Source organism: Xenopus laevis, chromosome 7S, assembly GCF_017654675.1.
Source record: "Xenopus laevis strain J_2021 chromosome 7S, Xenopus_laevis_v10.1, whole genome shotgun sequence".
NCBI lineage: Eukaryota > Metazoa > Chordata > Amphibia > Anura > Pipidae > Xenopus > Xenopus laevis.
The window spans coordinates 21,795,374-21,819,652 of record NC_054384.1 but is presented as its reverse complement, the minus strand read 5'-3'; the positions used below and the strand labels follow the sequence as shown (position 1 = coordinate 21,819,652).

General features: G+C 38.0%; 1 protein-coding gene across 1 annotated transcript in view; it reads left to right on the top strand.

The window, feature by feature from the left end:
* The window catches only part of slit1.S (slit guidance ligand 1 S homeolog), a 233,092-nt gene that overhangs the window by 25,805 nt on the left and 183,008 nt on the right, over positions 1–24,279 (top strand). Inside the window, 1 exon segment of the mRNA NM_001087109.1 lies at positions 21,693–21,764. Coding sequence (NP_001080578.1) covers positions 21,693–21,764 — 72 coding nt within the window.

Here is a 24,279-nt window from a genome sequence, read left to right as displayed (position 1 = left end):
TCTTATGTCATCGGTTCCCAAGTTCATAAAAACTCTTATTTCTTTGTTTGGGGTTCTGGCTCTTTGTGAGTTCAGAATCAGAAATCCATGGAGATCATGTCAAATAAAATCTATATTTTCACCTCGAGTGCTCTCCAGTTCTTGAAGTTCCACAACACTATTATAAAGGTGTATGTATATATATATATATATATATATATATATATATATATATATATATATATATATATATATATTCCTGTACATAGAGCCGCACACCAAGTTTTCCAGTGAATTATATCACCTTTATTGCATGAATTAGTGTCCCTGTAATTCATGCAATAAAGGTGATATAATTCACTAGAAAACTTGGTGTGCGGCTCTATGTGCAGGATTATACATTTTATATTTGATAAAGCACCCACAACAACATCATTGATACGGATCAGAGTGCCGCTGCTTCTGTCAGTATATATATATATATATATATATATATATATATATATATATATATATATATATATATATATATATATAGATAGATATATATATATATTAATAATAAATACCTAAAGAACTGGTCCTGCCCCCAATTGGACATACCACGGGTTGGGAGCATCTTCTCTGGGATTTGTGAGCATATACCTTGGTTACCATTTGCAAGTATGGCTCCATTAAGAGAATAATACCATGATTTTTATTGGGACCATGGGGCATATTTACTAAGGGTCGAAGTGAAATTTCGAATTCAAAAACTTTAAATTTCAAAGTAATTTTTGGGTACTTCGACCATCGAATAGGCCAAATTTGACTTCGACTTCGATTTGAATTGAAAATACTTTGAATATTCGACCATTCGAAAATCGAAGTACTTTCTCTTAAAAAAACGTTGACTTCGAAACTTCGACTTCGCCACCTTAAACCTGCCAAATTGCTATGTTAGCCTATGGGGACCTCCTAGAACCTAGAACATTTGGCTTTTTTTTTTGAAAATTGTGCGATCAATTGATTAAATCGTTCGATTCGAGCAATTTCTACGATCGATCGAACTATTTTAATTCGATTGAAAACTGCTAAATATAATTTAAAAAATTCTATGGTCGAATTTTTAAGTTTTAGCACTTCAAAATTCGACCCTTAGTAAATGTGCCCCCACATCTTGTAATACTTACCCATTCTTTCTATTTTCACCAAAAAATTTGAACAATCTTGAACCATTTGCTTATACCTTTGCTGTACCATTTATATCAATTACATCATAACTCTTTTATCCTTTAATCCATCTTCTACTCCCCATGCGTCTGTAGTATCCTAGAGCCTTTTACGGTTAAGTAACATTCTGCTTTAATCAACATGTTTACACTATACCGTTACACTTTGACCTGGATAATGAATATTGATTACGACGCTTCCCTACATGGTCAGCCCTTGAGCAAGTCCCCTTTGTTCCTGTGTTTGTATGTATATCACCATTTCGTCTTTTAAGACATATTAAGCAAGATTATCCAGCTGTCAAAAACTTTCACTTGCCATATAAGTAATTTTTTTACATCCATCTCTCTCTGAGCAGTTATTTAATTCATTTGGTATAAGACCGTATTGTTTCCTAGCATTTGTAAATATTAAAAGAAATGTGCAATTCTGTGTCACTATGTTCTACTTTGTAATTCTGTATGTGTTCTAATTGGCTAGTGGCATTCATTTTAGTTTATAGGCAGAGGACGTTAGTTAAACTAGCCCTGCTGTATTTGTATTATTAGACTGGCACTGTCATACCCAGAGAGTTTAATTCCTTGCATACATATACATGGTTTCCCTGTCTGGATGCTAATTAAGTCATGGAACATGTAAAATCTATATGAATGCTTGGTATGGCACAGTGAGCACTTATATTCCAGCCAGCTTTTTTTGGTGTAGTCACTGATACATATATATATATATATATATATATATATATATATATATATATATATATATATATATATATATATATATATACTGTAATTCTGTTCTTTGTATAAACCAATATATTTTACAGTGCTGCGGAATATTTTGGGGCTCTATAAATACATTATTAATAGTAGTAATAATGAAAATATAAGGATATATTAGTAATGAAACTCCTTGGTGAGTTATAATAGCCTTCAATTTTACAATAGGGGTACATTATTCACTGTACAAGGTGTTCAGTGATGTCATCAGTTATAATGATATAGTGCTTAGTCGTGTCACTGGTTTAATAACTTTTCTGCTATTTACATATGAAATATGTTATTCTGTGGCTTTAAAATCCTTACTAAGCTATAGTTAGGTGAAACGTCTAAGGCTTCCAATAACTGTATACACTTTTAATACAAAATGTCAATAGCCGGCATATATAAGGCACATGCTCTTTTTATTATTTGGTTGTAGTGCTGCCTATAATGACCCTCTTAACGTCTCCTTTGCAAAGGCAGCCATATAAATTGCTTCCTGCAGTCAGCGCTTAACAAATTGTCTTTCAGGAAATAATTACTTAGCTTCATTCTAGCCAATGTGGTGATTTCATTTGGAATGGCAAAAAACACTTCCAGATAAGTCAGGGCTTTTTTTCTAGCTGACCAAGATGTTGGTAGCTTTTTAAGACCTAGAACCAAGATGTACCGGCATATAAAATTGCAATGTTGTCCTTTTGTCCTCTGCAGCAATTTGTTCGCACTGTCTGTACCAAAACATTCTCCAGCATGTACCTCTGGGAAACAAGTACATTGTTTGCCTGTGAAGGTGTCCTTAGGCTCATGTGTATTCTTTCTAAATGCCTTGCTAAGCCTGCCAGGAACCAGCTGATGTTACACTTGGAGGAAAGGACCACTTTGCAAAGAACAAAGCACTAAATGGGAAAGAGACTTGTTCATTGCTACTGTATGGGAGCAGCTCCAGAGCCTACCTATGTGTAACATGCCCGGTACAATTGCAGGGATCCACAGTTCAAAAATCAGTGCAATCTTCTCTTCTAAATGAATGATTATTTATGGCAGTATGTCCCAATAAATTAATATCCAGTAAGCTCTGAATTATGGGAAGGCCATCCCAACCAATAATTCAAATTGTTAAAAATAATTTCTATGTTTTACTGTTATAAAACAGTATCTTGTACTTGATCCCTGCAAAGACATAAAAAATCCTTCTTGGAGGCCAAACAATATTACTGGATGTATTTAATGTGTAAATGATTTTTTTAGGATGGTGATCCAAATTACAAACAAAATTCTTATTTGAAAAACCCAGGTCTTCTGGATAACAGAAACCGTACCTGTATTTTAAGGGAGCTCTATTTTGGGCAGATTTGTGTTGCTGCTGTGTATCCTGTATTGTCTGAATTCATACACCTGCATGCACATATTTCAAATTCCTGTTTAGTCATTTCCTTTAAGAATTGACTTTTCCCTCTTACAACTGTCCAGTGTGAGCTCTTCTAACTTACATTTTACACCATGGGTTTGGTTATCTATTAGATGACTTGCAACTTTGGCACCGCCAGTATCATACTCTTCTTCTTTGGTTGCTTTATTACAAAGGTCACCGCTGCTGGGACATTAGGCATAATTGGGCTGATGTTACCCCAACACCAAACTGGGTATTCAATTGCATCACTTACTTTAATGTGCCTTCCCCTCACCAGATTATTCCCCACTTTCTCAAACAGTATCCAGTTATCTTGCATCCTTGACTTCTGTCTGTTCGTAATGATGGCTGTTGCCAGTGTGCCATCTGAATGGTTGGGTTTAGGGTTGGGCAAGAAGATTTTTTTACTTCAAAGGCTAGGAAAGAGGTGGATTAAACAACACATTCAGTAAGTTCAACAGCAACTGTAGGGTTGCAGGCTGGTCATTACTGATTTGTTTTATTACCCCCATAAGGACGCCAGCTTTCCTGCATAGACAGTGAACCCCTCTTCTGCATCTTCATTCCTGGTCACCTTCTATTCTAATGCTAAACTTTTCATAACAGCATTAATCAAACCGAAGTAAAACAAACTTATGTCAAAACCAGATCGAAGCTGTAAGCACAACTGCCGCTGAACTGCCCTGTAGTATTTTTAATTGAAATAGCTTCATGATGTTCTTTTTTTAGTATTGGATCTGTGCCCATTTCCATGGCTTATTGCCACCAATATCATAAATCTAAAGCTTGGGGTGAGAAGGCTCGCTCCTACTTTCCATTCCCCCTCCATCATAATTTTACATGCCTGTAATACATCCAGAACAACTGAATGGATATAGGCCCAACGACCGTCAAAGCACTACTGTTCCAGTCTTTACTATGCGTGTCATGAGTCCCATCACAAAGCTTCCTCATAAATTCCCATGTTACTGGTCCTGGTGTTGTACCAGATGCATCAAGCTACATCAGTAAGTGCAGTTTCTCCTTATACTTCTTAATCTTTCTGTAGTTGAGTTTTCCAGGACTTCATTTGAAGGAAACGCTGCACTTAGGGCTGAATTTGCTCCCTACCTGGCCACACATACTCGCTAGCATTGGGCTTTGCTTCCTTTCAAGCACCTTGTATGAGATTGCAGCTGCGAGAAGAACATAAGGTTTTTCTGCTGATACTGCCAGAGCCCCTGAGGGAGGTAGGGGGGAGGTAGTGATGGGATTAATGTATTAATTTCTTTGTCTGCCAGGCTCTATAACATTCAGAAAGTGATGGAAAAAATAGGAAGCCTTTGGCAGGTATTTTGTTTGCTGCTCACTGTAATAGAATGATACATGAAAATACGATTTTGTTACAACATAAAACAACATTATATAATGTAAAATAGTTTCCCTTTGGGTTAAGGGTGATTGTAAATATTTTTCGCAGGTTTTATTATTGACAATGCATTTAATTATAGGGAGTACTGGAACTGCAGATACCCCGTTTGTGAGAAATGTGGGACCAATGTTACACTACCTTGACTAATATTGGATTATGCTGTCTTTACATATTAAATCTAATTACAGAAATTGTACATAATTCACATCAGTCCTTGCCCCATTAGAAATTACAATCGAAGGTCTCTATCATAATAGTATGATAGGGTCAGTTTTCACATTCCTATTGGGAGGCCATGTAGCATTGCATGGGGCATGAGGATGTAGTTGTAGATTACAAGCTCTATGGAGTAGGGGCCCTCTACGTCATATTTCAGTTAGTATTCGTATGTAATTTACATACAGACATAGATGCATCCTTCCGTTGTACAAGACGGGGGAATATGGTTTTGAGTTTGAATTAACACCTACCTTGAGCTTATGGTATTTCCAGGGTTCCCCCAACTGAGGGTACAACCATGAGTAGTGATGGGCGAATTTGGGGCATTTTGTCTAAAAATGTGTGAATTTCCCACATAATTCGCGAAACTGAGAAAAATTCGCAAAAATTTGTTTTTTGGATGCTGGCTCAAATTCGCCGCGGAAATGTGCCATCGTCCATTTTTTTGACGCCGGCGAATTCTCACGGTTTTGCTAATTTATTCACCGGTGGCGAATCGCGGGAATTTGCCCATCACTAACCATGAGACTTTGGGCTGATTTGTACGTTTTACATTGAGTGCTGCTTTGGGAAATGAGTCAGTTCGAGTCATTCTTTGTCCCCATTTATAATTTTATAAACTAGGCAGCTGTGCACTCTTTCTTCCCCTAATCCCAAAACTGTTCTGCAAGAATTGGTTCCTGGGTATCTTTTTAAGAAATTACTTTTCTGTTAGAATGAACTAGTTTATGATATACCTGATCAGCTGAAGATATCCAGAAAATCAGGTTTTATTGCAGCTGCCACCGTCCGACAGAATTCTGCCACTAGCTGGCAGTCTTTTCGGATTTATGGGCTATTCTTTTCCCCCGAATGAGAGAATGCCTGTTTGTATTTCCTAACTTTACCCTGGGACCCTGTTGGTGCTGCTTAGTAAAGCAGAGAGAAAATATATAGGGGCAAATTCACTAAGCGCCGAAGCACCTAACGCTAGCGTGAATTCGCTAGCGTTGGGCATTATTGTTACTTCGCTGATTCACTAACGGACGCTGGCATAACTTCACTAGTGTTACTTCGCACCCTTACGCCTGGCGAATTTGCGCAACGGACGTAACTACGCAAATTCACTAACGCGCGCATTGTTCTAAATGCTACCTTTTTTACGCTAGACTTCCTTCGCCACCTCAGACCAGGCGAAGCGCAATAGAGTAGATTGGGATTGCTTCAAAAAAAGTAAAAAAAATTTCTAAGTCCCAAAAAACGCTGGCGTTTTTTCTTTATTATGGTCGATAGGCTGAAAAAGATCGAACATTTTTATGGGGCTCCCCTACTTCCCCCCTACATTTCCTAACTCATGGCAACTTAACTATACAGTGGGCACATGTGTAGGGCAAAATAAAAATTTTATTTGCTGTTTTGAAGGTTTCCCAGGCTTGTGTAGTTCACATATACCTCCATTGTAAATTCAATTTGGCGCCGTATGCAAATTAACCATCGCTAGCGTAACTTCGCTTTGCTTGGCGAATCAACGCTAGCACAACTTCGCAACCTTATGCTACCCCTGAGCGCAACTTTGGATTTTAGTGAATTTGCGTAGCGCTGGCAAAATACGCCTGGCAAAGTGCGGCGAAGCACAGCGAAGTGGACGCCAGCGCAACTACGAATCTTAGTGAATGTTCCACATAGTATCACAAACATGTCAAAACAGCATCTGTCTTATTTTTCTTTATGGTTGTGAGTCTACAGATAATAATTATATAGTACGAGTCTCAAACAGACCATGTCACAATAAGTATTCATTACTGTATATTAAAAATTCAGGGTTTTCTCTGTTTATTCAAAAGATTGATTATGTTATTAGAATGGTATCGTTTGGCAAGTGATTGTCTAATACCGTTTGCCGTGCTTTGAGAAATTACATATTTTAAAATAAATCATTTGACAATGTATAAATACGAAGGATAAATACGAAGGAGAACTCTAATAGCTGTATGAAAAACAAAACTTGAGGTCCAGGGAGTAGAAAACTCTTTTCGACTGGAAGCCCCAGTGGAGCGATGTGGCCCTCCAATGTATTTTATGACCCTTTACTTCGTACAAGCTGCATTTATTTCTGTGCGTGACATCATCATTTTTCCATTATTCGGCCAATGGCCATGAAGTTTGTCATCTACTCGGGAAAAATGGACAGCGCTGGTGAAGCTATAGCATGCATATAAAGGCATGGAAGTTTGACCTACAGTATTTCTTTATAGAGCTTACTTAATTTCAACTACCTTAATAAGTTTGTTTAGTTTGTTGGGAATATTCTGGGAGTAAAAATCCATCAAAACTTGAAGTTCCATTCAGACTGCTATATGATTTCTGCTAAAGTCCCAGCACTACATCTTCTAGAGAACTTCCAATGATGATAGCTCTTAATAGCCTTTTCCAAAAACCTTTCTGTTTTCTGTCTCCCAAAAGGTATTTGGATCCATTGCCTCCAGAGCAAGCACTCCCTACTCTGTGTCATTACTCATTTTGAAAGCTGCTATCTCTAAAACACACTGGTTTTGATTGTTGCCTCCTCTCTTATTTCAGGGTTTTTTTTTCTTTTTGAAAGACTAAAAGGCAAAATTTTTTTTTTCTTGCAAATAATAAAAACAATGGTACATTCCATTTCTAGCTTAATCAAGTGGAAAGAAGAAGTCCACTTGACCATCTGACAACTGACTCCTCTACATTGAACATCCGTCTTTGGCATTCAAATTGTTACCCTATCTGCTTTAGGAAATGGAAAAAATGCAAAGTGCTGCAAAAAGAAATTAATTACTACTACCCTGTCCTGTTAATTTATTCTTGGCATTCTCCAAGGACATTTGTGTCACATATACGTTCCTTATGGCACAGCTTTCTTTTTATTGCACTCCATAGCCCAGTGAAAAATGACACATACATAAAACAATGAAAATTAGTTTAAAGCAAAATATGCTGCAGGCTTGGCGGGATCTTTTGTAGACTCGTATTTTATACTCCTAACTTTTTTCAATTATTATATAACCGATTAAAGAGGTTAATGTCTTTTATTATTTAACTTTAGGCATTGCATTTGTACTGCGGTTAGCTTTCCCATTGAGGTTGTACGGTCAATACCAGCAGAAACACTAAGTACAATATCATTTTCTGTTCTTCTTGTGCTTGTAAGTTCCCTCTACTCTGGTTTCCTTCCACAAACTCTTGAAAAATAGACTATAGGGGTAGGGCTTTTAGATTGTAAGCTTCACTGGAGCAGGGAATGGGGAATGTAAAAGCTGTGTATAAATAGGTATAAATAAAGGTGTTGCTTATGGATTAAGCTGGCCTCATGTTGGCCCAAGTCTAATGCATTCTGAATGTTTATATGAAGGGTTGTGTGTATTTTGACCACAAAAGTATAGTGTATCAATATGTAATATTGATGTGGATCATGGAAAGGGACATATCAATGAAAGTCATGGGTAGAGTGGCGGAATTTCACTCTAGTGTACTGTGGTGATCTCTAACTTTGCTCTTTGATTAATATACCCCATGGTCTGATGGTATTTCTCAGACTGATGAGCTCTTGCCCTGGTTGGATTTTGGACCATTTTTATCTCAAATGACAGGCCATCTTGCACCTTTTTCCATAAATATATTTGTCCCATTTCCCCCAATTATTGTGAAGACACAAGTAGTGATTCTTTGCAGCAAGTTGCCAAGACTTTTTAAAACCTATGATTGCGGTGACTTGCGTTGAGCACAGTGACTAGTAGGATGCCTGCATTATGGTGATCAGTCCCTGCAATTTGTTTAAAAAGTCATGGCCACTTGCTGCAACAAATTGCTATGTATGTCTTCGCCCTTAAACTCTCTGTTGTGCTTCAGCTTAAATTTCCAGCTCATAAGGGCTGTACTTTTGCATTGTTCTTTGGCACATTGATAATAACTAAAAAGATTGTGATAAATAATGCAAGCCTGTATACAGACCTCCACTAAAATATAAAATAAATCTGATATCACATAATTATACACATTTATAAACACATTCAGCTTTTCTACACAGTTTTCAGTATTATTGCCATATTCATGTTATGTCCAGACTGTATTTCTATAGATTTTAAGTTTATTTTAAATGTATCGCTATCACTGTCATCTCCAAGCAGCTTTGTAGTAAAGATTGGCTGAAGTTTATCAGAACAAAAGTCACATGACTGGGGGCAGCTGGGAAACTGACAATAAGTCTAGCCCATGTCAGATTTCAAAATTAAATATAAAAAAATCTGTTTGCTCTTTTGAGAAATGGATTTCAGTGCAGAATTCTGCTGGAGCAGCACTATTAACTGATGTGTTTTGAATAAAAAAATGTTTCCCATGACAGTATATAGTAAAATAGTTGGTACCCAGCCCTCTGTTTTTTTAGTCTATTTGTGTGTATTTTGAATGTGTTATTTTTAATTAACTCTCCACTTGCCCAGCAAGTTTTAATATGCCCAATCCTGACTAAGATGGCATCCTATTTTCCCTTGTATTAACTCAAAGCCATGCTCCCCTGATCTTTTATTTATGCTCTATCAGATATTAGCTGAGCAGGGTAGAAATTCTTGGCTGCAGATGATCTCATTGGGTCATGAATAGAATACGGGGCTAGTAACGAGTTCTCTTGACCTGGGCAAATGAACTGATCATTGCTTGTCTGTTTGTCTTAAGAGAATTTGGCTGAGGTTCAGAGGCCTTGAGATTCTAGTCAGCTTTCCAGGTATGAGGGGAGATACTAAAACAATTTCATTGTCCTCAAATTCAGTCTGACCTACTGTGGCATAGAGTTAGGTGAGTAGAATTAGGACCATATACATGACACCAAAAGGCTATTTGCAGTACAGTCTATCTTATCCTACTGTATTTTGACATTAGTCCCATATCTGTTTTAGGCTTTGATGATATGTAACTGATAATTATTGTATTAATGGTATTAGGTTTGAAGATTAGACATTTGCTAAATATAGCATTTTTCCAAATTCTGAAACATTTGCAGACATGTTTTATTCTGATTGGGTGCAGCTTTGCACAATTTCTCGATCTGCATGATTATTCGACTTTTTTTTTTAAACCATACTATCAATGAATTTGTTTAGCGCATATTGAAATGCCACTGCCACTGCCATTTCCTAAAATTATTAGAGTCAATGAAATTCTACTAACAGTGTGGGTTTTCCATAAAATTGTACGACTTTAATTACATTTCCATTGTAGCACTGACTACTTCAGAATTTGAACAATGACTATAATCAACAACCTACTGATTTTGATTTAAACTGTGTGAATTGGAGATGTTGCTATAAACTGGAAACGTACACGAAAGTAATAAGCATTACTGCTTGTGTTGCTCCCCAACTCTTTAAGCATTTGAAGGTGGCTCACAGGTAAATCTGTACTGTACAGATATGGGATACCTTTACCAGCCCTGTCTCTATTTCCTTATTAAATTAAAGGGATACTGTCATGGGAAAAAAATGAATCAGTTAATAGTGCTGCTCCAGCGGAATTCTGCACTGAAATCCAATTCTCAAAAGAGCAAACAGATTTTTTTATATTCAATTATGAAATCTGACATGAGGCTAGACATATTGTCAATTTCCCAGCTGCCCCAAGTCATGTGACTTGTGCTCTGATAAACTTCAATCACTCTTTACTGCTGTACTGCAAGTTGGAGTGATATCACCCCCTCCCTTTTCCCCCCAGCAGCCAAACAAAAGAACAATGGGAAGGTAACCAGATAGCAGCTCCCTAACACAAGATAACAGCTGCCTGGTAGATCTAAGAACAACACTCAATAGTAAAAACCCATGTCTCACTGAGACACATTCAGTTACATTGAGAAGGAAAAACAGCAGCCTGCCAGAAAGCATTTCTCTCCTTAAGTGCAGGCACAAGTCACATGACCAGGGGCAGCTGGGAAATTGACAAAATGTCTAGCCCCATGTCAGATTTCAAAATTGAATATAAAAAAATCTGTTTGCTCTTTTGAGAAATGGATTTCAGTGCAGAATTCTGCTGGAGTAGCACTATTTACTGATGCGTTTTGAAAAAAACATGTTTTCCGATGACAGGATCCCTTTAACCCTTTCCCTGCCAGCCGTTTTGTCCTAGATGCGAACATCTACTGCCAAGCAGTTTTTAGATATTTTGCACTCTTTCACTTTAAGGGCCTTTCCTGGGGTGGTCTTTTAGTTAACCCAGGAAAACAATATATTGTTTTTTTCAGGACAACCTGAACTTTCACAATATGCAAGAATTTTGGTGTAATTCTACTTCTCTAAAAAAATATTGGATTCTAAGTGTCAAATAAAATGAAAAAAATCATGTTGCACGAAGAACAATCACATATATCAGAAACATCATTCATTTTACGTACGAGAACACAGCTGATTTAGAAAGGTCTATGTCTCCTGAACGCGACAATACCAAATATATATAGTTTTATGGAGATTTCTCACTTGTATAGCTCAAAATCTACAAGCAGTACACAACCAAATTTCCAAAGCAACACTCCCCAAACGGCATACTTTTGATTTCAAGGCCAAACATTCCACTAACAGTAGGTTTACCCAAGAAAACTACCCATTACTAGAAAGAACAGATTCTGGTGAATCAAAAATGGGTAGAAATATCTTTGTACTCCAAACCACCAAGTTGCAATTGTTTCCTAAAGTTATAGTGTTTTATAGAAATTGGTGAATTTTTTGAAAAATGACCTCAAAGCTTCCACTCTACAGCAACATATCTCCCACACATCATTAGGTATCAATGTAAAACACCCCAAATATAAAATCCTGGGTCCACTGAACAGTTTGATGCCCAATATTAATAGATGTACCCAAGCATGTGGCATAGGAGGCCCCAAAAGGAAGACCCCCCGTTTGTTCTGTAATTTCAGATACTGCAAAATCAACACATTTACATCGTTTTGGGGGGCGGCAAAGGTAGAAAACAGTACGTTCACCCCAGAAAACCATATATTTTCGGAAAGTACACATTCCCCTGAATCTAAATTGGGTATGCATGTATTTGTACTCCAAAGTACCAAGCCGCAAATCATTCCTAAATTTGGTGATTTAGGTGACATTTCCAAAAATCACCTCAAAATATCTACTCTGCAGCATCGTATTACCCACATACTTTTAGGTATCAAGACAAATCACCCCAAATATGAAAGCCTAGGGTCCTCTGAACAGTTTGATGCCCAATATGTATAGGTGTACCCAAGCATGTGGCATATAGGGGCCCTAAAAGGAAGACCCCCATATAGTCTGACATTTCAGGTACTGCAAAATCAACACATTTACATTGTTTTGGGGGGGCAAAAGTAGAAAACAGTAAGTTCACCCCAGAAAACCATATATTTTCGGAAAGTACACATTCCCACGAATTCAAATTGGGTATGCATGTCTTTCTACGCCAAAGTACCAAGCCGCAAATCATTCCTAAATTTGGTGATTTTGGTGACATTTCCAAAAATAACCTCAAAATATCTACCCTGCAGCATCGTATTACCCACATACTTTTAGGTATCAAGAGAAATCACCCCAAATATGAAAGCCTAGGGTCCTCTGAACAGTTTGATGCCCAATATGTATAGGTGTACCCAAGCACGTGGCATACAGGGGCCCCAAAATGAAGACCCCCATATAGTCTGTCATTTCAGGTACTGCAAAATCAACACATTTACATCGATTTGGGGGGGGCAAAAGTAGAAAACAGTAAGTTCACCCCAGAAAACCATATATTTTCGGAAAGTACACATTCCAACGAATCCAAATTGGGTATGCATGTCTTTCTACGCCAAAGTACCAAGCCGCAAACCATTCCTAAATTTGGTGCTTTAGGTGACATTTCCAAAAATCACCTCAAAATATCTACCCTGCAGCATCGTATTACCCACATACTTTTAGGTATCAAGACAAATCACCCCAAATATGAAAGCCTAGGGTCCTCTGAACAGTTTGATGCCCGATATGTATAGGTGTACCCAAGCACGTGGCATACAGGGGCCCCAAAAGGAAGACCCCCATATAGTCTGTCATTTCAGGTACTGCAAAATCAACACATTTACATCGATTTGGGGGGGGCAAAAGTAGAAAACAGTAAGTTCACCCCAGAAAACCATATATTTTCGGAAAGTACACATTCCAACGAATCCAAATTGGGTATGCATGTCTTTCTACGCCAAAGTACCAAGCCGCAAATCATTCCTAAATTTGGTGATTTAGGTGACATTTCCAAAAATCACCTCAAAATATCTACCCTGCAGCATCGTATTACACACATACTTTTAGGTATCAAGACAAATCACCCCAAATATGAAAGCCTAGGGTCCTCTGAACAGTTTGATGCCCAATATGTATAGGTGTACCCAAGCATGTGGCATATAGGGGCCCTAAAATGAAGACCCCCATATAGTCTGTCATTTCAGGTACTGCAAAATCAACACATTTACATCGATTTGGTGGGGGCAAAAGTAGAAAACAGTAAGTTCACCCCAGAAAACCATATATTTTCGGAAAGTACACATTCCAACGAATCCAAATTGGGTATGCATGTCTTTCTACGCCAAAGTACCAAGCCGCAAATCATTCCTAAATTTGGTGATTTAGGTGACATTTCCAAAAATCACCTCAAAATATCTACCCTGCAGCATCGTATTACACACATACTTTTAGGTATCAAGACAAATCACCCCAAATATGAAAGCCTAGGGTCCTCTGAACAGTTTGATGCCCAATATGTATAGGTGTACCCAAGCATGTGGCATATAGGGGCCCTAAAATGAAGACCCCCATATAGTCTGTCATTTCAGGTACTGCAAAATCAACACATTTACATCGATTTGGGGGGGGCAAAAGTAGAAAACAGTAAGTTCACCCCAGAAAACCATATATTTTCGGAAAGTACACATTCCAACGAATCCAAATTGGGTATGCATGTCTTTCTACGCCAAAGTACCAAGCCGCAAATCATTCCTAAATTTGGTGATTTAGGTGACATTTCCAAAAATCACCTCAAAATATCTACTCTGCAGCATCGTATTACCCACATACTTTTAGGTATCAAGAGAAATCATCCCAAATATGAAAGCCTAGGGTCCTCTGAACAGTTTGATGCCCAATATGTATAGGTGTACCCAAGCACGTGGCATATAGGGGCCCTAAAATGAAGACCCCCCCTTGTATGTTCTGTCATTTCAGGTACTGCAAAATCAACACATTTACATCGTTTTGGGGGGGGCAAAGGTAGAAAAAAGTAAGTTCACCCCAGAAAACCATATATTTTCGGAAAGTACACATTCCCACGAATCTAAATTGGGTATGCATGTCTTTCTACTACAAAGTACCAAGCCGCAAACCATTCCTAAATTTGGTGATTTTGGGGACATTTCCAAAAATGACTTCAAAATTTCGACCCTGCAGCATCGTATTACCCACATACTTTTAGGTATCAAGACAAATCACCCCAAATATGAAAGCCTGGGGTCCTCTGAACAGTTTGATGCCCAATATGTATAGGTGTACCCAAGCACGTGGCGTATAGGGGCCCCAAAACGAAGACCCCCATATGGTCTGTCATTTCAGGTACTGCAAAATCAACACATTTACATTGTTTTGAGGGGGGCAAATGTAGAAAAAAGTAAGTTCACCCCAGAAAACCATATATTTTCGGAAAGTACACATTCCCACGGATCTAAATTGGGTATGCATGTCTTTGTACTCCAAAGTACCAAGCCGCAAACCATTCCTAAATTTGGTGATTTTGGGGACATTTCCAAAAATGACTTAAAAATTTCGACCCTGCAGCATCGTATTACCCACATACTTTTAGGTATCAAGACAAATCACCCCAAATATGAAAGCCTGGGGTCCTCTGAACAGTTTGATGCCCAATATGTATAGGTGTACCCAAGCACGTGGCGTATAGGGGCCCCAAAACGAAGACCCCCATATGGTCTGTCATTTCAGGTACTGCAAAATCAACACATTTACATTGTTTTGGGGGGCCAAAGGTAGAAAAAAGTGCGTTCACCCCATAAAACCATATATTTTTGGAAAGTACACATTCCTGCGAATCCAAATTGGGTATGCATGTCTTTGTACTCCAAAGTACCAAGTCGCAAGCCTTTCCTAAATTTGGCGATAAAAGCAACTGTTTTTGCATTTCTGAAAATCGCCTAAAAATATTGCAATTGGCCGCATTTATCTCACCCAATTTCTTACATACAATTGTAAAACACCATAAATATTGATGCCAAGGGTCTACTGAACAGTTTGATGCCCAATATGCATAGATATACCAAGGCAGCTGGCATGTGCGGACCCCAAATAAAAATAGTGAATATGAGTTTTCTCCGCTGCCGATTCGCCTTCTGTGAACATAGACCCTTGACTTCATATTATTTGCCTCAAGACCCTCCTAACAGCAATGACCCCCCAAAACCATACATTTTTGGAAAGTACACATTCTGCCGATTCCAACAAAGATAACGACGTCTTTCTACACGAAACTACCAAACTGCAAAGCTTTTCTAAACATATAGGTTTTTACAATATTTCTGAAAATCGCCTAAAAATGTTGCAGTTTGCCGCATTTATTGGACACAATGTTTTACGTACAAAGAAAAATCTCTCTAAATATGGACGTCAGAGGTCTAATAAATAGTTTGATGCCCAATATGTATAGATTTACCAAAGTATGTGTTGTGTATGGACCCCAAATGAAAAACGTGCCTATGAATTTTCACGCTAGCCAACTAAGCTGCAGAAAAGAGAACCCTAACTGTACGTTATGTGCCGTAAGACCCCCAAACTGTAAAAAGACCCCCAGAAACCCATATATTTTTGGAAAGCACATATTTTGGCGGATCAAACTAAGTAAAATCTATCTTTCTATACCAAAGCACCAAACAGCAAAACGATACTAAAGATACATAGGGAACAATAATGCAGGGATAAAATTGCAATAAAACCACAAAAATAGCGTAAATCAATGAAATAACAAAATAATTGTTCTGACAGCGTAATTAGTGGCCGAAATCGATTATCCAATAGTCACGCTGCCAAAATAACACGTTTTTAGGCAAAAAAAACAAAAGATAACAGTATAATGAATTCGTAAAAAAAAAAAAAAACACCTGTTTGTGTATACATATTTGTGCACTAATAAAAGTTATCTGAGTGTGCAAATACATGTAAATAAGTGTAAATAAGTGTAAATAACTGTACAAAAGGGACCAAGTGTGCTAAAATTAAAAAAAAAAAATTTAAAAAAATTCCAATCTTTACTAAAATGCATAAATGTACTGTAAGTATGTGTAGGTGCAGGTAAGTGTGTAAAAAAACGTGCACTTACCGTTTTTGGAGCAGGAGAATCGCTGTCTTCTTTGGAGGAGTCCTGGCAGCGTGTCTGCAGAGTTGCTGCGCAGCAGGAAGTGCGTGGGCGGCTCTGCAGGCAGGAAGAAGGTGAGTGTAGTAGCAGACGCTCCATGCGATGCGTCTGCTACTTTGAAGTCGGATCTGCGACAATCGAGTCGCAGATCCGACTTGACAGCCCCCCAGCCTCGTTGCCTAGGGGGCTGTCTTCTCTCCCCACTCTCTGCGGAGGCGGCAAAAGCCGCCGAAGCAGAGAGAGCGCTCAGCTGCCAAAGAACGTACAATGTACGTTCTTGGCAGCCTGAGCATTTGCCTGCCAGCACGTACGCCGTACGTGCTTGGCAGGCAAAGGGTTAAATATAGAACATAATTAAATATAAACTCTCCCTGCAACTCATTTTCTAATGGTAAAGACATGAGAATGAAAGACACTTTTATTTGGCAATTATGAGTTTCATCTGTATTATTTGAAGCCTGCACACAATATCCACTATCTTGTCTGAGTCAGGGTCTTTAGATGTAAAGTACCAGATGTGAATTGGAGATTCCTGTGGTTGAAAGAAATGTATGGGTTTTACCATGCTACTCTATAAAAAATAACATCTTTGTAAGGTTCCGCTATAGTTCCAATATACGCTGACAATAAAAAGAGTGTTAAAACAATCCGTTTGAAGTTGATCTCTTTAATACTCTTTTTCGTGGCATTACCTAATTTTAAAGAGGAAACGTTAAATTGGTAAAGAAAAGAGACCTTTTCTATAACATTTTTGTTACCAGCTGGAATTTTCGATGGAACTGACTTGTGGACCTGCGTATTGTCTACTGGGAACATAAAGTTTTACACAGTAAACCACAAAAAACAGCAGCTTTGATAAACAGGACCTCCAATCTATACCCCAAACATAAACAACTGAATCAATCTACAGTACATAACATTATTACAAAATGTAATAAGGTTATAGCATAATTACATAGGTTATACAGTTTATATTGACTTGTATGTGTCAGGGTTTAGAGCAGAGCTGGAGAGGTCAAGTTGAGATTTTAAAGAGGGATCTGAAATGGGACATCTCGTCTTTGCTTTGGTAGATTTCACTTATTCTTCAAATACCGGTCGGCACTCAGGACGTCACTTAGAAAATGATGCAGTAAAAAAGTAGTTTAAGAAAAAAATATCACAGCCTGTGACTAAGGACAAATTCACTAACCTCTGGAAATTCGCCAGCGATGGCTTCGCTCACATCGGCACACTTCGCCAGGTGAAAATTCGCCAGGACAACGCTAATTCACTAAAATGCGAAGTTGCGTCAAGGGCGCCGAACGATGGCGAAGTTTCGCTAGCGTTAATTCTGCAAGTAAAGCAAAATTGCGCTAGCGTTGGCTAATTTGCATACAACGGGAAGTTAAATTTCAATGGACGTATATGTTGCAGCAGATACATTACACTACACAAGCCCAGGGAACCTTAATAAGATAAAATAAAGTTGTTATATTGCCCTACACATGAGCCCAGTGTATAGTTTATGTGCCATATGTAAGGAAATGTAGGGGGGAAGCCGGGTACCCTAAAAAAAACCTGAAAAGACGCTAGTGTTTTTTGGGACTTTTCTTTGGGAATTGTCAACTATTTTTTGAGGATCTCCTATCTACTCTTTTGCACTTCGCCTGGTCTGAGGTGGTGAAGGCAAGTCTGGCGCAAGAGGAAACGTTCATTAAAATCCGCATCTTAGTGAATTGCGTAGTTACGTCCATTCACCAGAGTGAAAATTCTCCTGGCGTTAGAGTGCGAAGTTGCGCTAAAGTCTATCTCCTTCGCTTCGTTATCTCGGGGAAGTCTGGCCAGCGTTAGTCACTTTGCCCTTTAGTGAATTTGCCCAGTGCTCACAAAGCGCAAAACCCCTAAGGCTACATATTGAGATGTTTTTTCTTAAATGTTTTTACTGCTTTATTTTCCAAGTGACATCCAGTTTGTGCCAACCTGTATCTGAAGATTTAGGGGGTTATTCATTAAAGTTTGTTTTTTTCTGGTTGGATTGTAAAGGGGAAAACCACAATTTTTTCAAAGAAAAAAACACAGATTTTTCATGATTTATTAAACCCAGATGGTGGTTAAAGTCTGCCAACTCAGACCTGCCCAGTTCAAGTCGATGGCAGATGTCTTGTTGATATCCTGATCTGCGCTGGGTTTCATACAATAATTTGAAGACTTCGTAGTTTTTGTGCATCAAATATGAAAAAGTCGTAGTTTTCAGTGAAAAATTTGTATGATTCAGATTTGTTCACAATTTTATCGAGTTTTTCTTGCACAAGAAATTTTCGGAAACATTTACTGATAAATAGGGGGGGAAAGTCAGTGCGGATTTGGTCAGTGTAGTATTCTGAGTATTATGTGAATGTTTCAGATTCAAATAAATAACCCCCCTAAGTATGTTCATCACCTCCCCAAGCTGAAGGTTTGGAGCATGAGCACCCGGACCCATGTTAATTTCCGTAAGTTAACCCTTTATTTCAAGGATAAACTGGACACACCTGTAAATCTTCTTTGCCTTGATCGCCAGTGTGCTTCTTTTAAGTTCTTACCAGCCTCCACCGTGCATCTGATCTGAAACAAAGCAAAATACAGAGCATTCCACATAACATCCCTGGGCCCATAGGCGGCTCATGGCAATAATTTCACTGGTCATTATTATTTATGATTAGGGATGTACCAAATTAATTTTAATTTTAAGTACCAATTCTTCCACAAACAATTCAGCCAATCATAAAACTTAATTGAACCCACATTTACATAATCAAGTTTGAGCACAAATGAAAAAGCAACACATCTGAACAAAATATGACCCCATATGTCTAGGTCTTATATTCAGTTTGGTGGAAAACTAAGGATTTGAAAGAACCTTGCAACAAGTGCTAGGAATAACATGGCAGCTTTTTTGATACAACAGTTTGTAATGTCAAAATCCTCCCTGAAACAGTTTATTTCACCTTTTTTTTAAACATTAAATTAGGTTTTCACCTTTCTAATTAATAGTGGAGTTTTGGATTGTATGAAAACCAATACAAGAAGCTACTCCTAGGTATCCAGATCCAGAGTACCCAGATAACCAAACCATTTTATTGTGATAAAACTGCAAGTGTCTGGGCACCATTGGATCCAGCAGTATAGATAGAAACTCATTTAAGGCTTGGCATGTGAAATGAAAGTCTTAAGACTCTCTATTTCGCTACTATACAGTCAGCTTGGGGGCCTTGAAATGTCAGTACCTGTAATATGTTTTTATTAAAATGTTTCTTATTATTTGAGATTCCCTGTAGGGAATTAAGTTCTTCCTTTGCTAATTTGTGTCTGAGACATGAGAATAATAGACCTGGTGTATTTTGGGCTATATCAAGATCGTGTTTGCATTTTAAGTAGTGAAAGCTTGAGCAAAGGAATTTTAAAGTTCAGTTAACTTGGGTAACAGATTTCAGTTGTTTTGGGAGAAAGAATGTTAATGCTAAATCTGATGAGTTTTTCTTTTTCATGAAAGGTCTACAAACATCTGGCAATCAATTTTCGATTTAAGAGCTTCTCAATTCATAGGGTTTCTGTGTGATTTGTACAAAGACTCTAAAATTTTACTTCTGGCTGTTGTCTTGTCCCTGGCCATAACCATCTGAGCCCCCTGGTACAGTGCAAGAGCATTAAGCAACCTATAATGATAGGGTAAAGCATTCTAAGATTTGTAGTCCATTACCATTTGGGGAGTAAAGGCATATCATTAAAACTGTAATGTACATTTTCATGAATAGCTATATAGTAGATACCCAGTCTACCTTCTGATGCAACTGGGTCCTCTATTATGCCTGGGGGAAATGCTTGTAGAACAACAATATTTCTAAGACGTCCAGGTGGGTGCGTATTGATGGGGCACATTGGATCAGCCAAGCTGCCTCCATGCAGTATGACTGTCAGGTTATGGCTTTAGCTATGCAGAGCTGCTCACCATTGGGTTTGTTTATTTGCAACAGACCCTTTGTAACATATTAAGCCACCATATTTTGGGGGCCTATAGTACTTCTATAATATTCTGTAAATATTACATACATTAAAATGATGAGGTGGTACCTGTTTATGAGTTTATGTATTTGGGTAAATAAATGCAATATTGAGGAAAGTGTTCAACCTACAGAAACTCTACGGGGCAGATTTATCAAGGATCGAATTTCGAAGTGGAAAATACTTTGAAATTCGACCATTGAATAGAATCCTCCGACATTCGAAGTCGAAGTCAGAGGATTTTATACATCGTACGATCGTATTCTAATCGTATGCCTATCGTACTTCGAAACGTACGATTCGAACGATTTTATCATACGATTTTTCCATTGAATCCAAATAACATAAAAAGTCCCCACAGGCTAACATAGCACTTCGGCAGGTTTAAGTTGGCAAAGTATTCAAGTCGAAGTTTTTTTAAAGAGACAGTATTTCGATTATCGAATGGTTGAACGATTTTTACTTTGAATTGAAGACAAAGTAAATTCGAAGTCGTGGTATCCTATTCGATGGTCGAAGTATCCAAAAAATTACTTCAAATTCAATTTTTTTACTTCGAAAATTCCCTCGAATTCACTTCGACCCTTGATAAATCTGCCCCTTTATGTCATATAATTTTCAGCACTGGAATGCGGAAAGGGAATTTAGTGATGGGGGATATGCATCCCAGGATTTTCTTTTACCTAGGAGAACAATCCCAAAGAAAGGTCAGCAGCAATACCATGTGGATGGATGTGGCATCAGTTGAATGCACTTTTTTTGCCCTGCTAGTTCATAAAACAATGTTGTCAGCTCTCCCTCACTGAATACTATGTCACCGTATTTATATACTGTATGTGTGTATATACAAACATTTCTTTTGGTTGGTGGCAACCTCCATGTTTGTGGAAAGCAGGTGCCAGTCTTTGTGGACTTACAATCAGCTACAAGTAGAAAGGAGCACAATGCAGATGAATTGTGATTTCTCATTTACCTGTTAAGCAGTAACATGATATATTAATACTAACTATACACCTAAGGATATTCTCTATGGTATGAAGCTTGGATGCTTCTGTATAACACTGGACATTTTTCTTCCTGTACCGAGGATTCCTAAAATTACATTTTGAAACAGTTAGGGATTTATATTAAACTCAATCAATTTTGTTCCAAACCACACAGCATACACTTTACACAGTGTTTTCTGGTAAACATGATTTTCTTTTGTTGATAATGCCCCTTTAATAAATGAAATAATTTCATAATGTTTTTCTTTGTCTGCTTGCAGGGAGCTGTATGGGAACAACATTACACGGATCAGTAAGAATGACTTCTCTGGGCTCAAGCAACTGAGAGTTTTGTAAGAACCTTTATCTCACTTCTCATTGGTGACCTCTACTCTAATACATAGAATTTGCACTGTTGCAAGTTTACAGTAGATTTTATAGGTACAAATAGAATAAAGTCTAATCCCAGACGGTAGGATGCAACAACAGTGGTGAAGTGGTTAAGGTCTGCCCTACAAGGGTCCATACGTTTTTTTGAAAACCCAATCTGATGGCAAGCTAGGGGAAATTTGAATATTAATAATTATTTATATCACTGCAAAAGTAGGAGAGTGACTGTAAGAGCCAGGTGTTCATATATCTATAACTTTGCAATGAATTTGGGAGCCAAGTAAAAGGTTTAACTCCATAGTGCTTAGTCATGAGAAATAGAACATGATGGTTGGCCATGGGAATGCTGGCCTGGGATAATTGTTTGGGGGTGCCCAGGAATCCCCTGTACCCTTTAAAGTTGGCCCTATGTGCTGTAAAGAATTTGGAGAAATTTCTGTACTTTGCATGTGTTTGCGGAGGGAGAAGCACAGAGGGTTGGCCTGGGGCTAGAAACTAAGCAAATAGAATTATGGAAGGGTTCCTAACATCTTTTCAATCTCCAACTGACACTACCTTTCCTTTGCCCTTCAATATCAGAATTTACACGTATACATACAGTGAGGTGATCCCCATTCCAAATCAATATTTATTCATACATTACTGCTTGCCTATTATCCCATTATTCTATGTGTCTACCATGTGTTTAATTCAGGTTTATTATATTATTATTCAGAATGTATCCTCCTTAGAACTCACAAGGAGTTCAATGACCATATCAAGGTGTGAAGCCACAGGCTTTTATACCTAAGGTAGCTTCTAATATTACTTTTTACATTAATTAATAGTTGCATTAATAATACACCTTTCATTGGATGATATGACACAAGTCATATATCTAAGAATATATGTTACAAGTAATGCATGGCTCTTTTGTAATAGGAATTAATAAAAAAAAAAGGACTGCAGCCTTCAAGTCATCAGGAGCTGGCTAAAAATGAATTGTGCAGAATTCTTTATATATTCTCTTGCTTGATTTATGGTTTATGGTAGAAGCAGCAATTACCATTAATGTGCCACTTTGATGTTCTGCTTCACCTGTTTTTAATCTAACATGCAGTAACATTTGCACAGTGATTTTACACATAGAGAAAAGGTAACGACACTGTGTACTGTAGCGTCTGTGCTGGTGTTCCCCAACTTCAAGCTAAATGAGTTTCTAATAACCAAGATTTTACTCTATTCTTTACTGATAAATCAAATAAACCAGTTTTTGGATTTAACTACAGTATTTTCTTCTATACATAGTTTTAGTTGATTAGGGTCAAACTGGTCAAACGTGATGGATGGATGTATCTGTGTAACGCCAACGTGATGTAATTTCGGGAACTAACGGGCGCTGGCGTATATTCGCTAGTGAAGGAGATAGACTTTAGCGCTACTTCCCACTCTAACATCAGGCGAATTTTCACTCTGGCGAATGGGTGTAACTACGCAAATTCACTAAGATGTGGATTTTAATGTCCAAGTCTTGTGCCAGACTTGCCTTCACCACCTCAGACCAGGCGAAGTGCAATAGAGTAGATAGGAGTTCCTCAAACATTTTTTGACAAAAAACACTGGCGACTTTTTCAGTTTTTCAGGGTGGTAGGCTGAAAAAGATCATATTTTTTCTTTGGTACCCTCCTTCCCCCCTACATTTCCTAGCATATGGCACCTAAACTAGTGGGCACACATGTAGGGTCAATATTATACCTCGATATTATATTGTTAAGGTTCCCTGGGCTTGTGTAGTGTAATGTAGTTGCTGCAACATATACGCCCATTGTACTTTAACTTGGCGCCGTATGCAAATTAGGAATCGCTAGCGTAACTGCTTATCATATTATCGCTAGCGCAACTTCGATAGCTTTAGGAACCCTGGACGCAACTTCGGATTTTTGTGAATTAGCGTTGTCCTGGCGAATCTACGCCTGGCGAAGTGTTGCGATGTCAGCAAAGCTGTCGCTGGCGCAATTTCGGAGGTAAGTAAATTTGCCCCTGTGTATCTGAGGTTGAAAAGGGCATAAACCTATGAAGTTTGACCAGTTTACTCAGTATACCGTAAAAAAAATTCTTTTGAATTGTGAGTGCAAACCAAAACATGTCTGTATATGAGAAAAATATTTTTGAAAACAAGGATTGTATGTGTTTCAAGAGACCTGTTATCTATAAAGTTTCTTTTAAACAAATCAATTCTTAATATGTTCCTCCGCTCCTCTCAGAGCAACCGATTGGTTGCACCCCTCACTACTAATGCTGTTTCCCGCATCAAACCCTTCTGTCTTGCTGCTCCTTTTATTTATATTTATATGGGGATCTTCCTTACTAAGGGTCTTGATGCTTTGGCTAGTAAACATGGCCAAAATATTAAGTTCTGGATTTCTAGGCAACTTCTTTAAGTTTTAGTTTTCCTTTAAGTACATTACATCTATAACAGAACAAGAAATGACTGCCGCA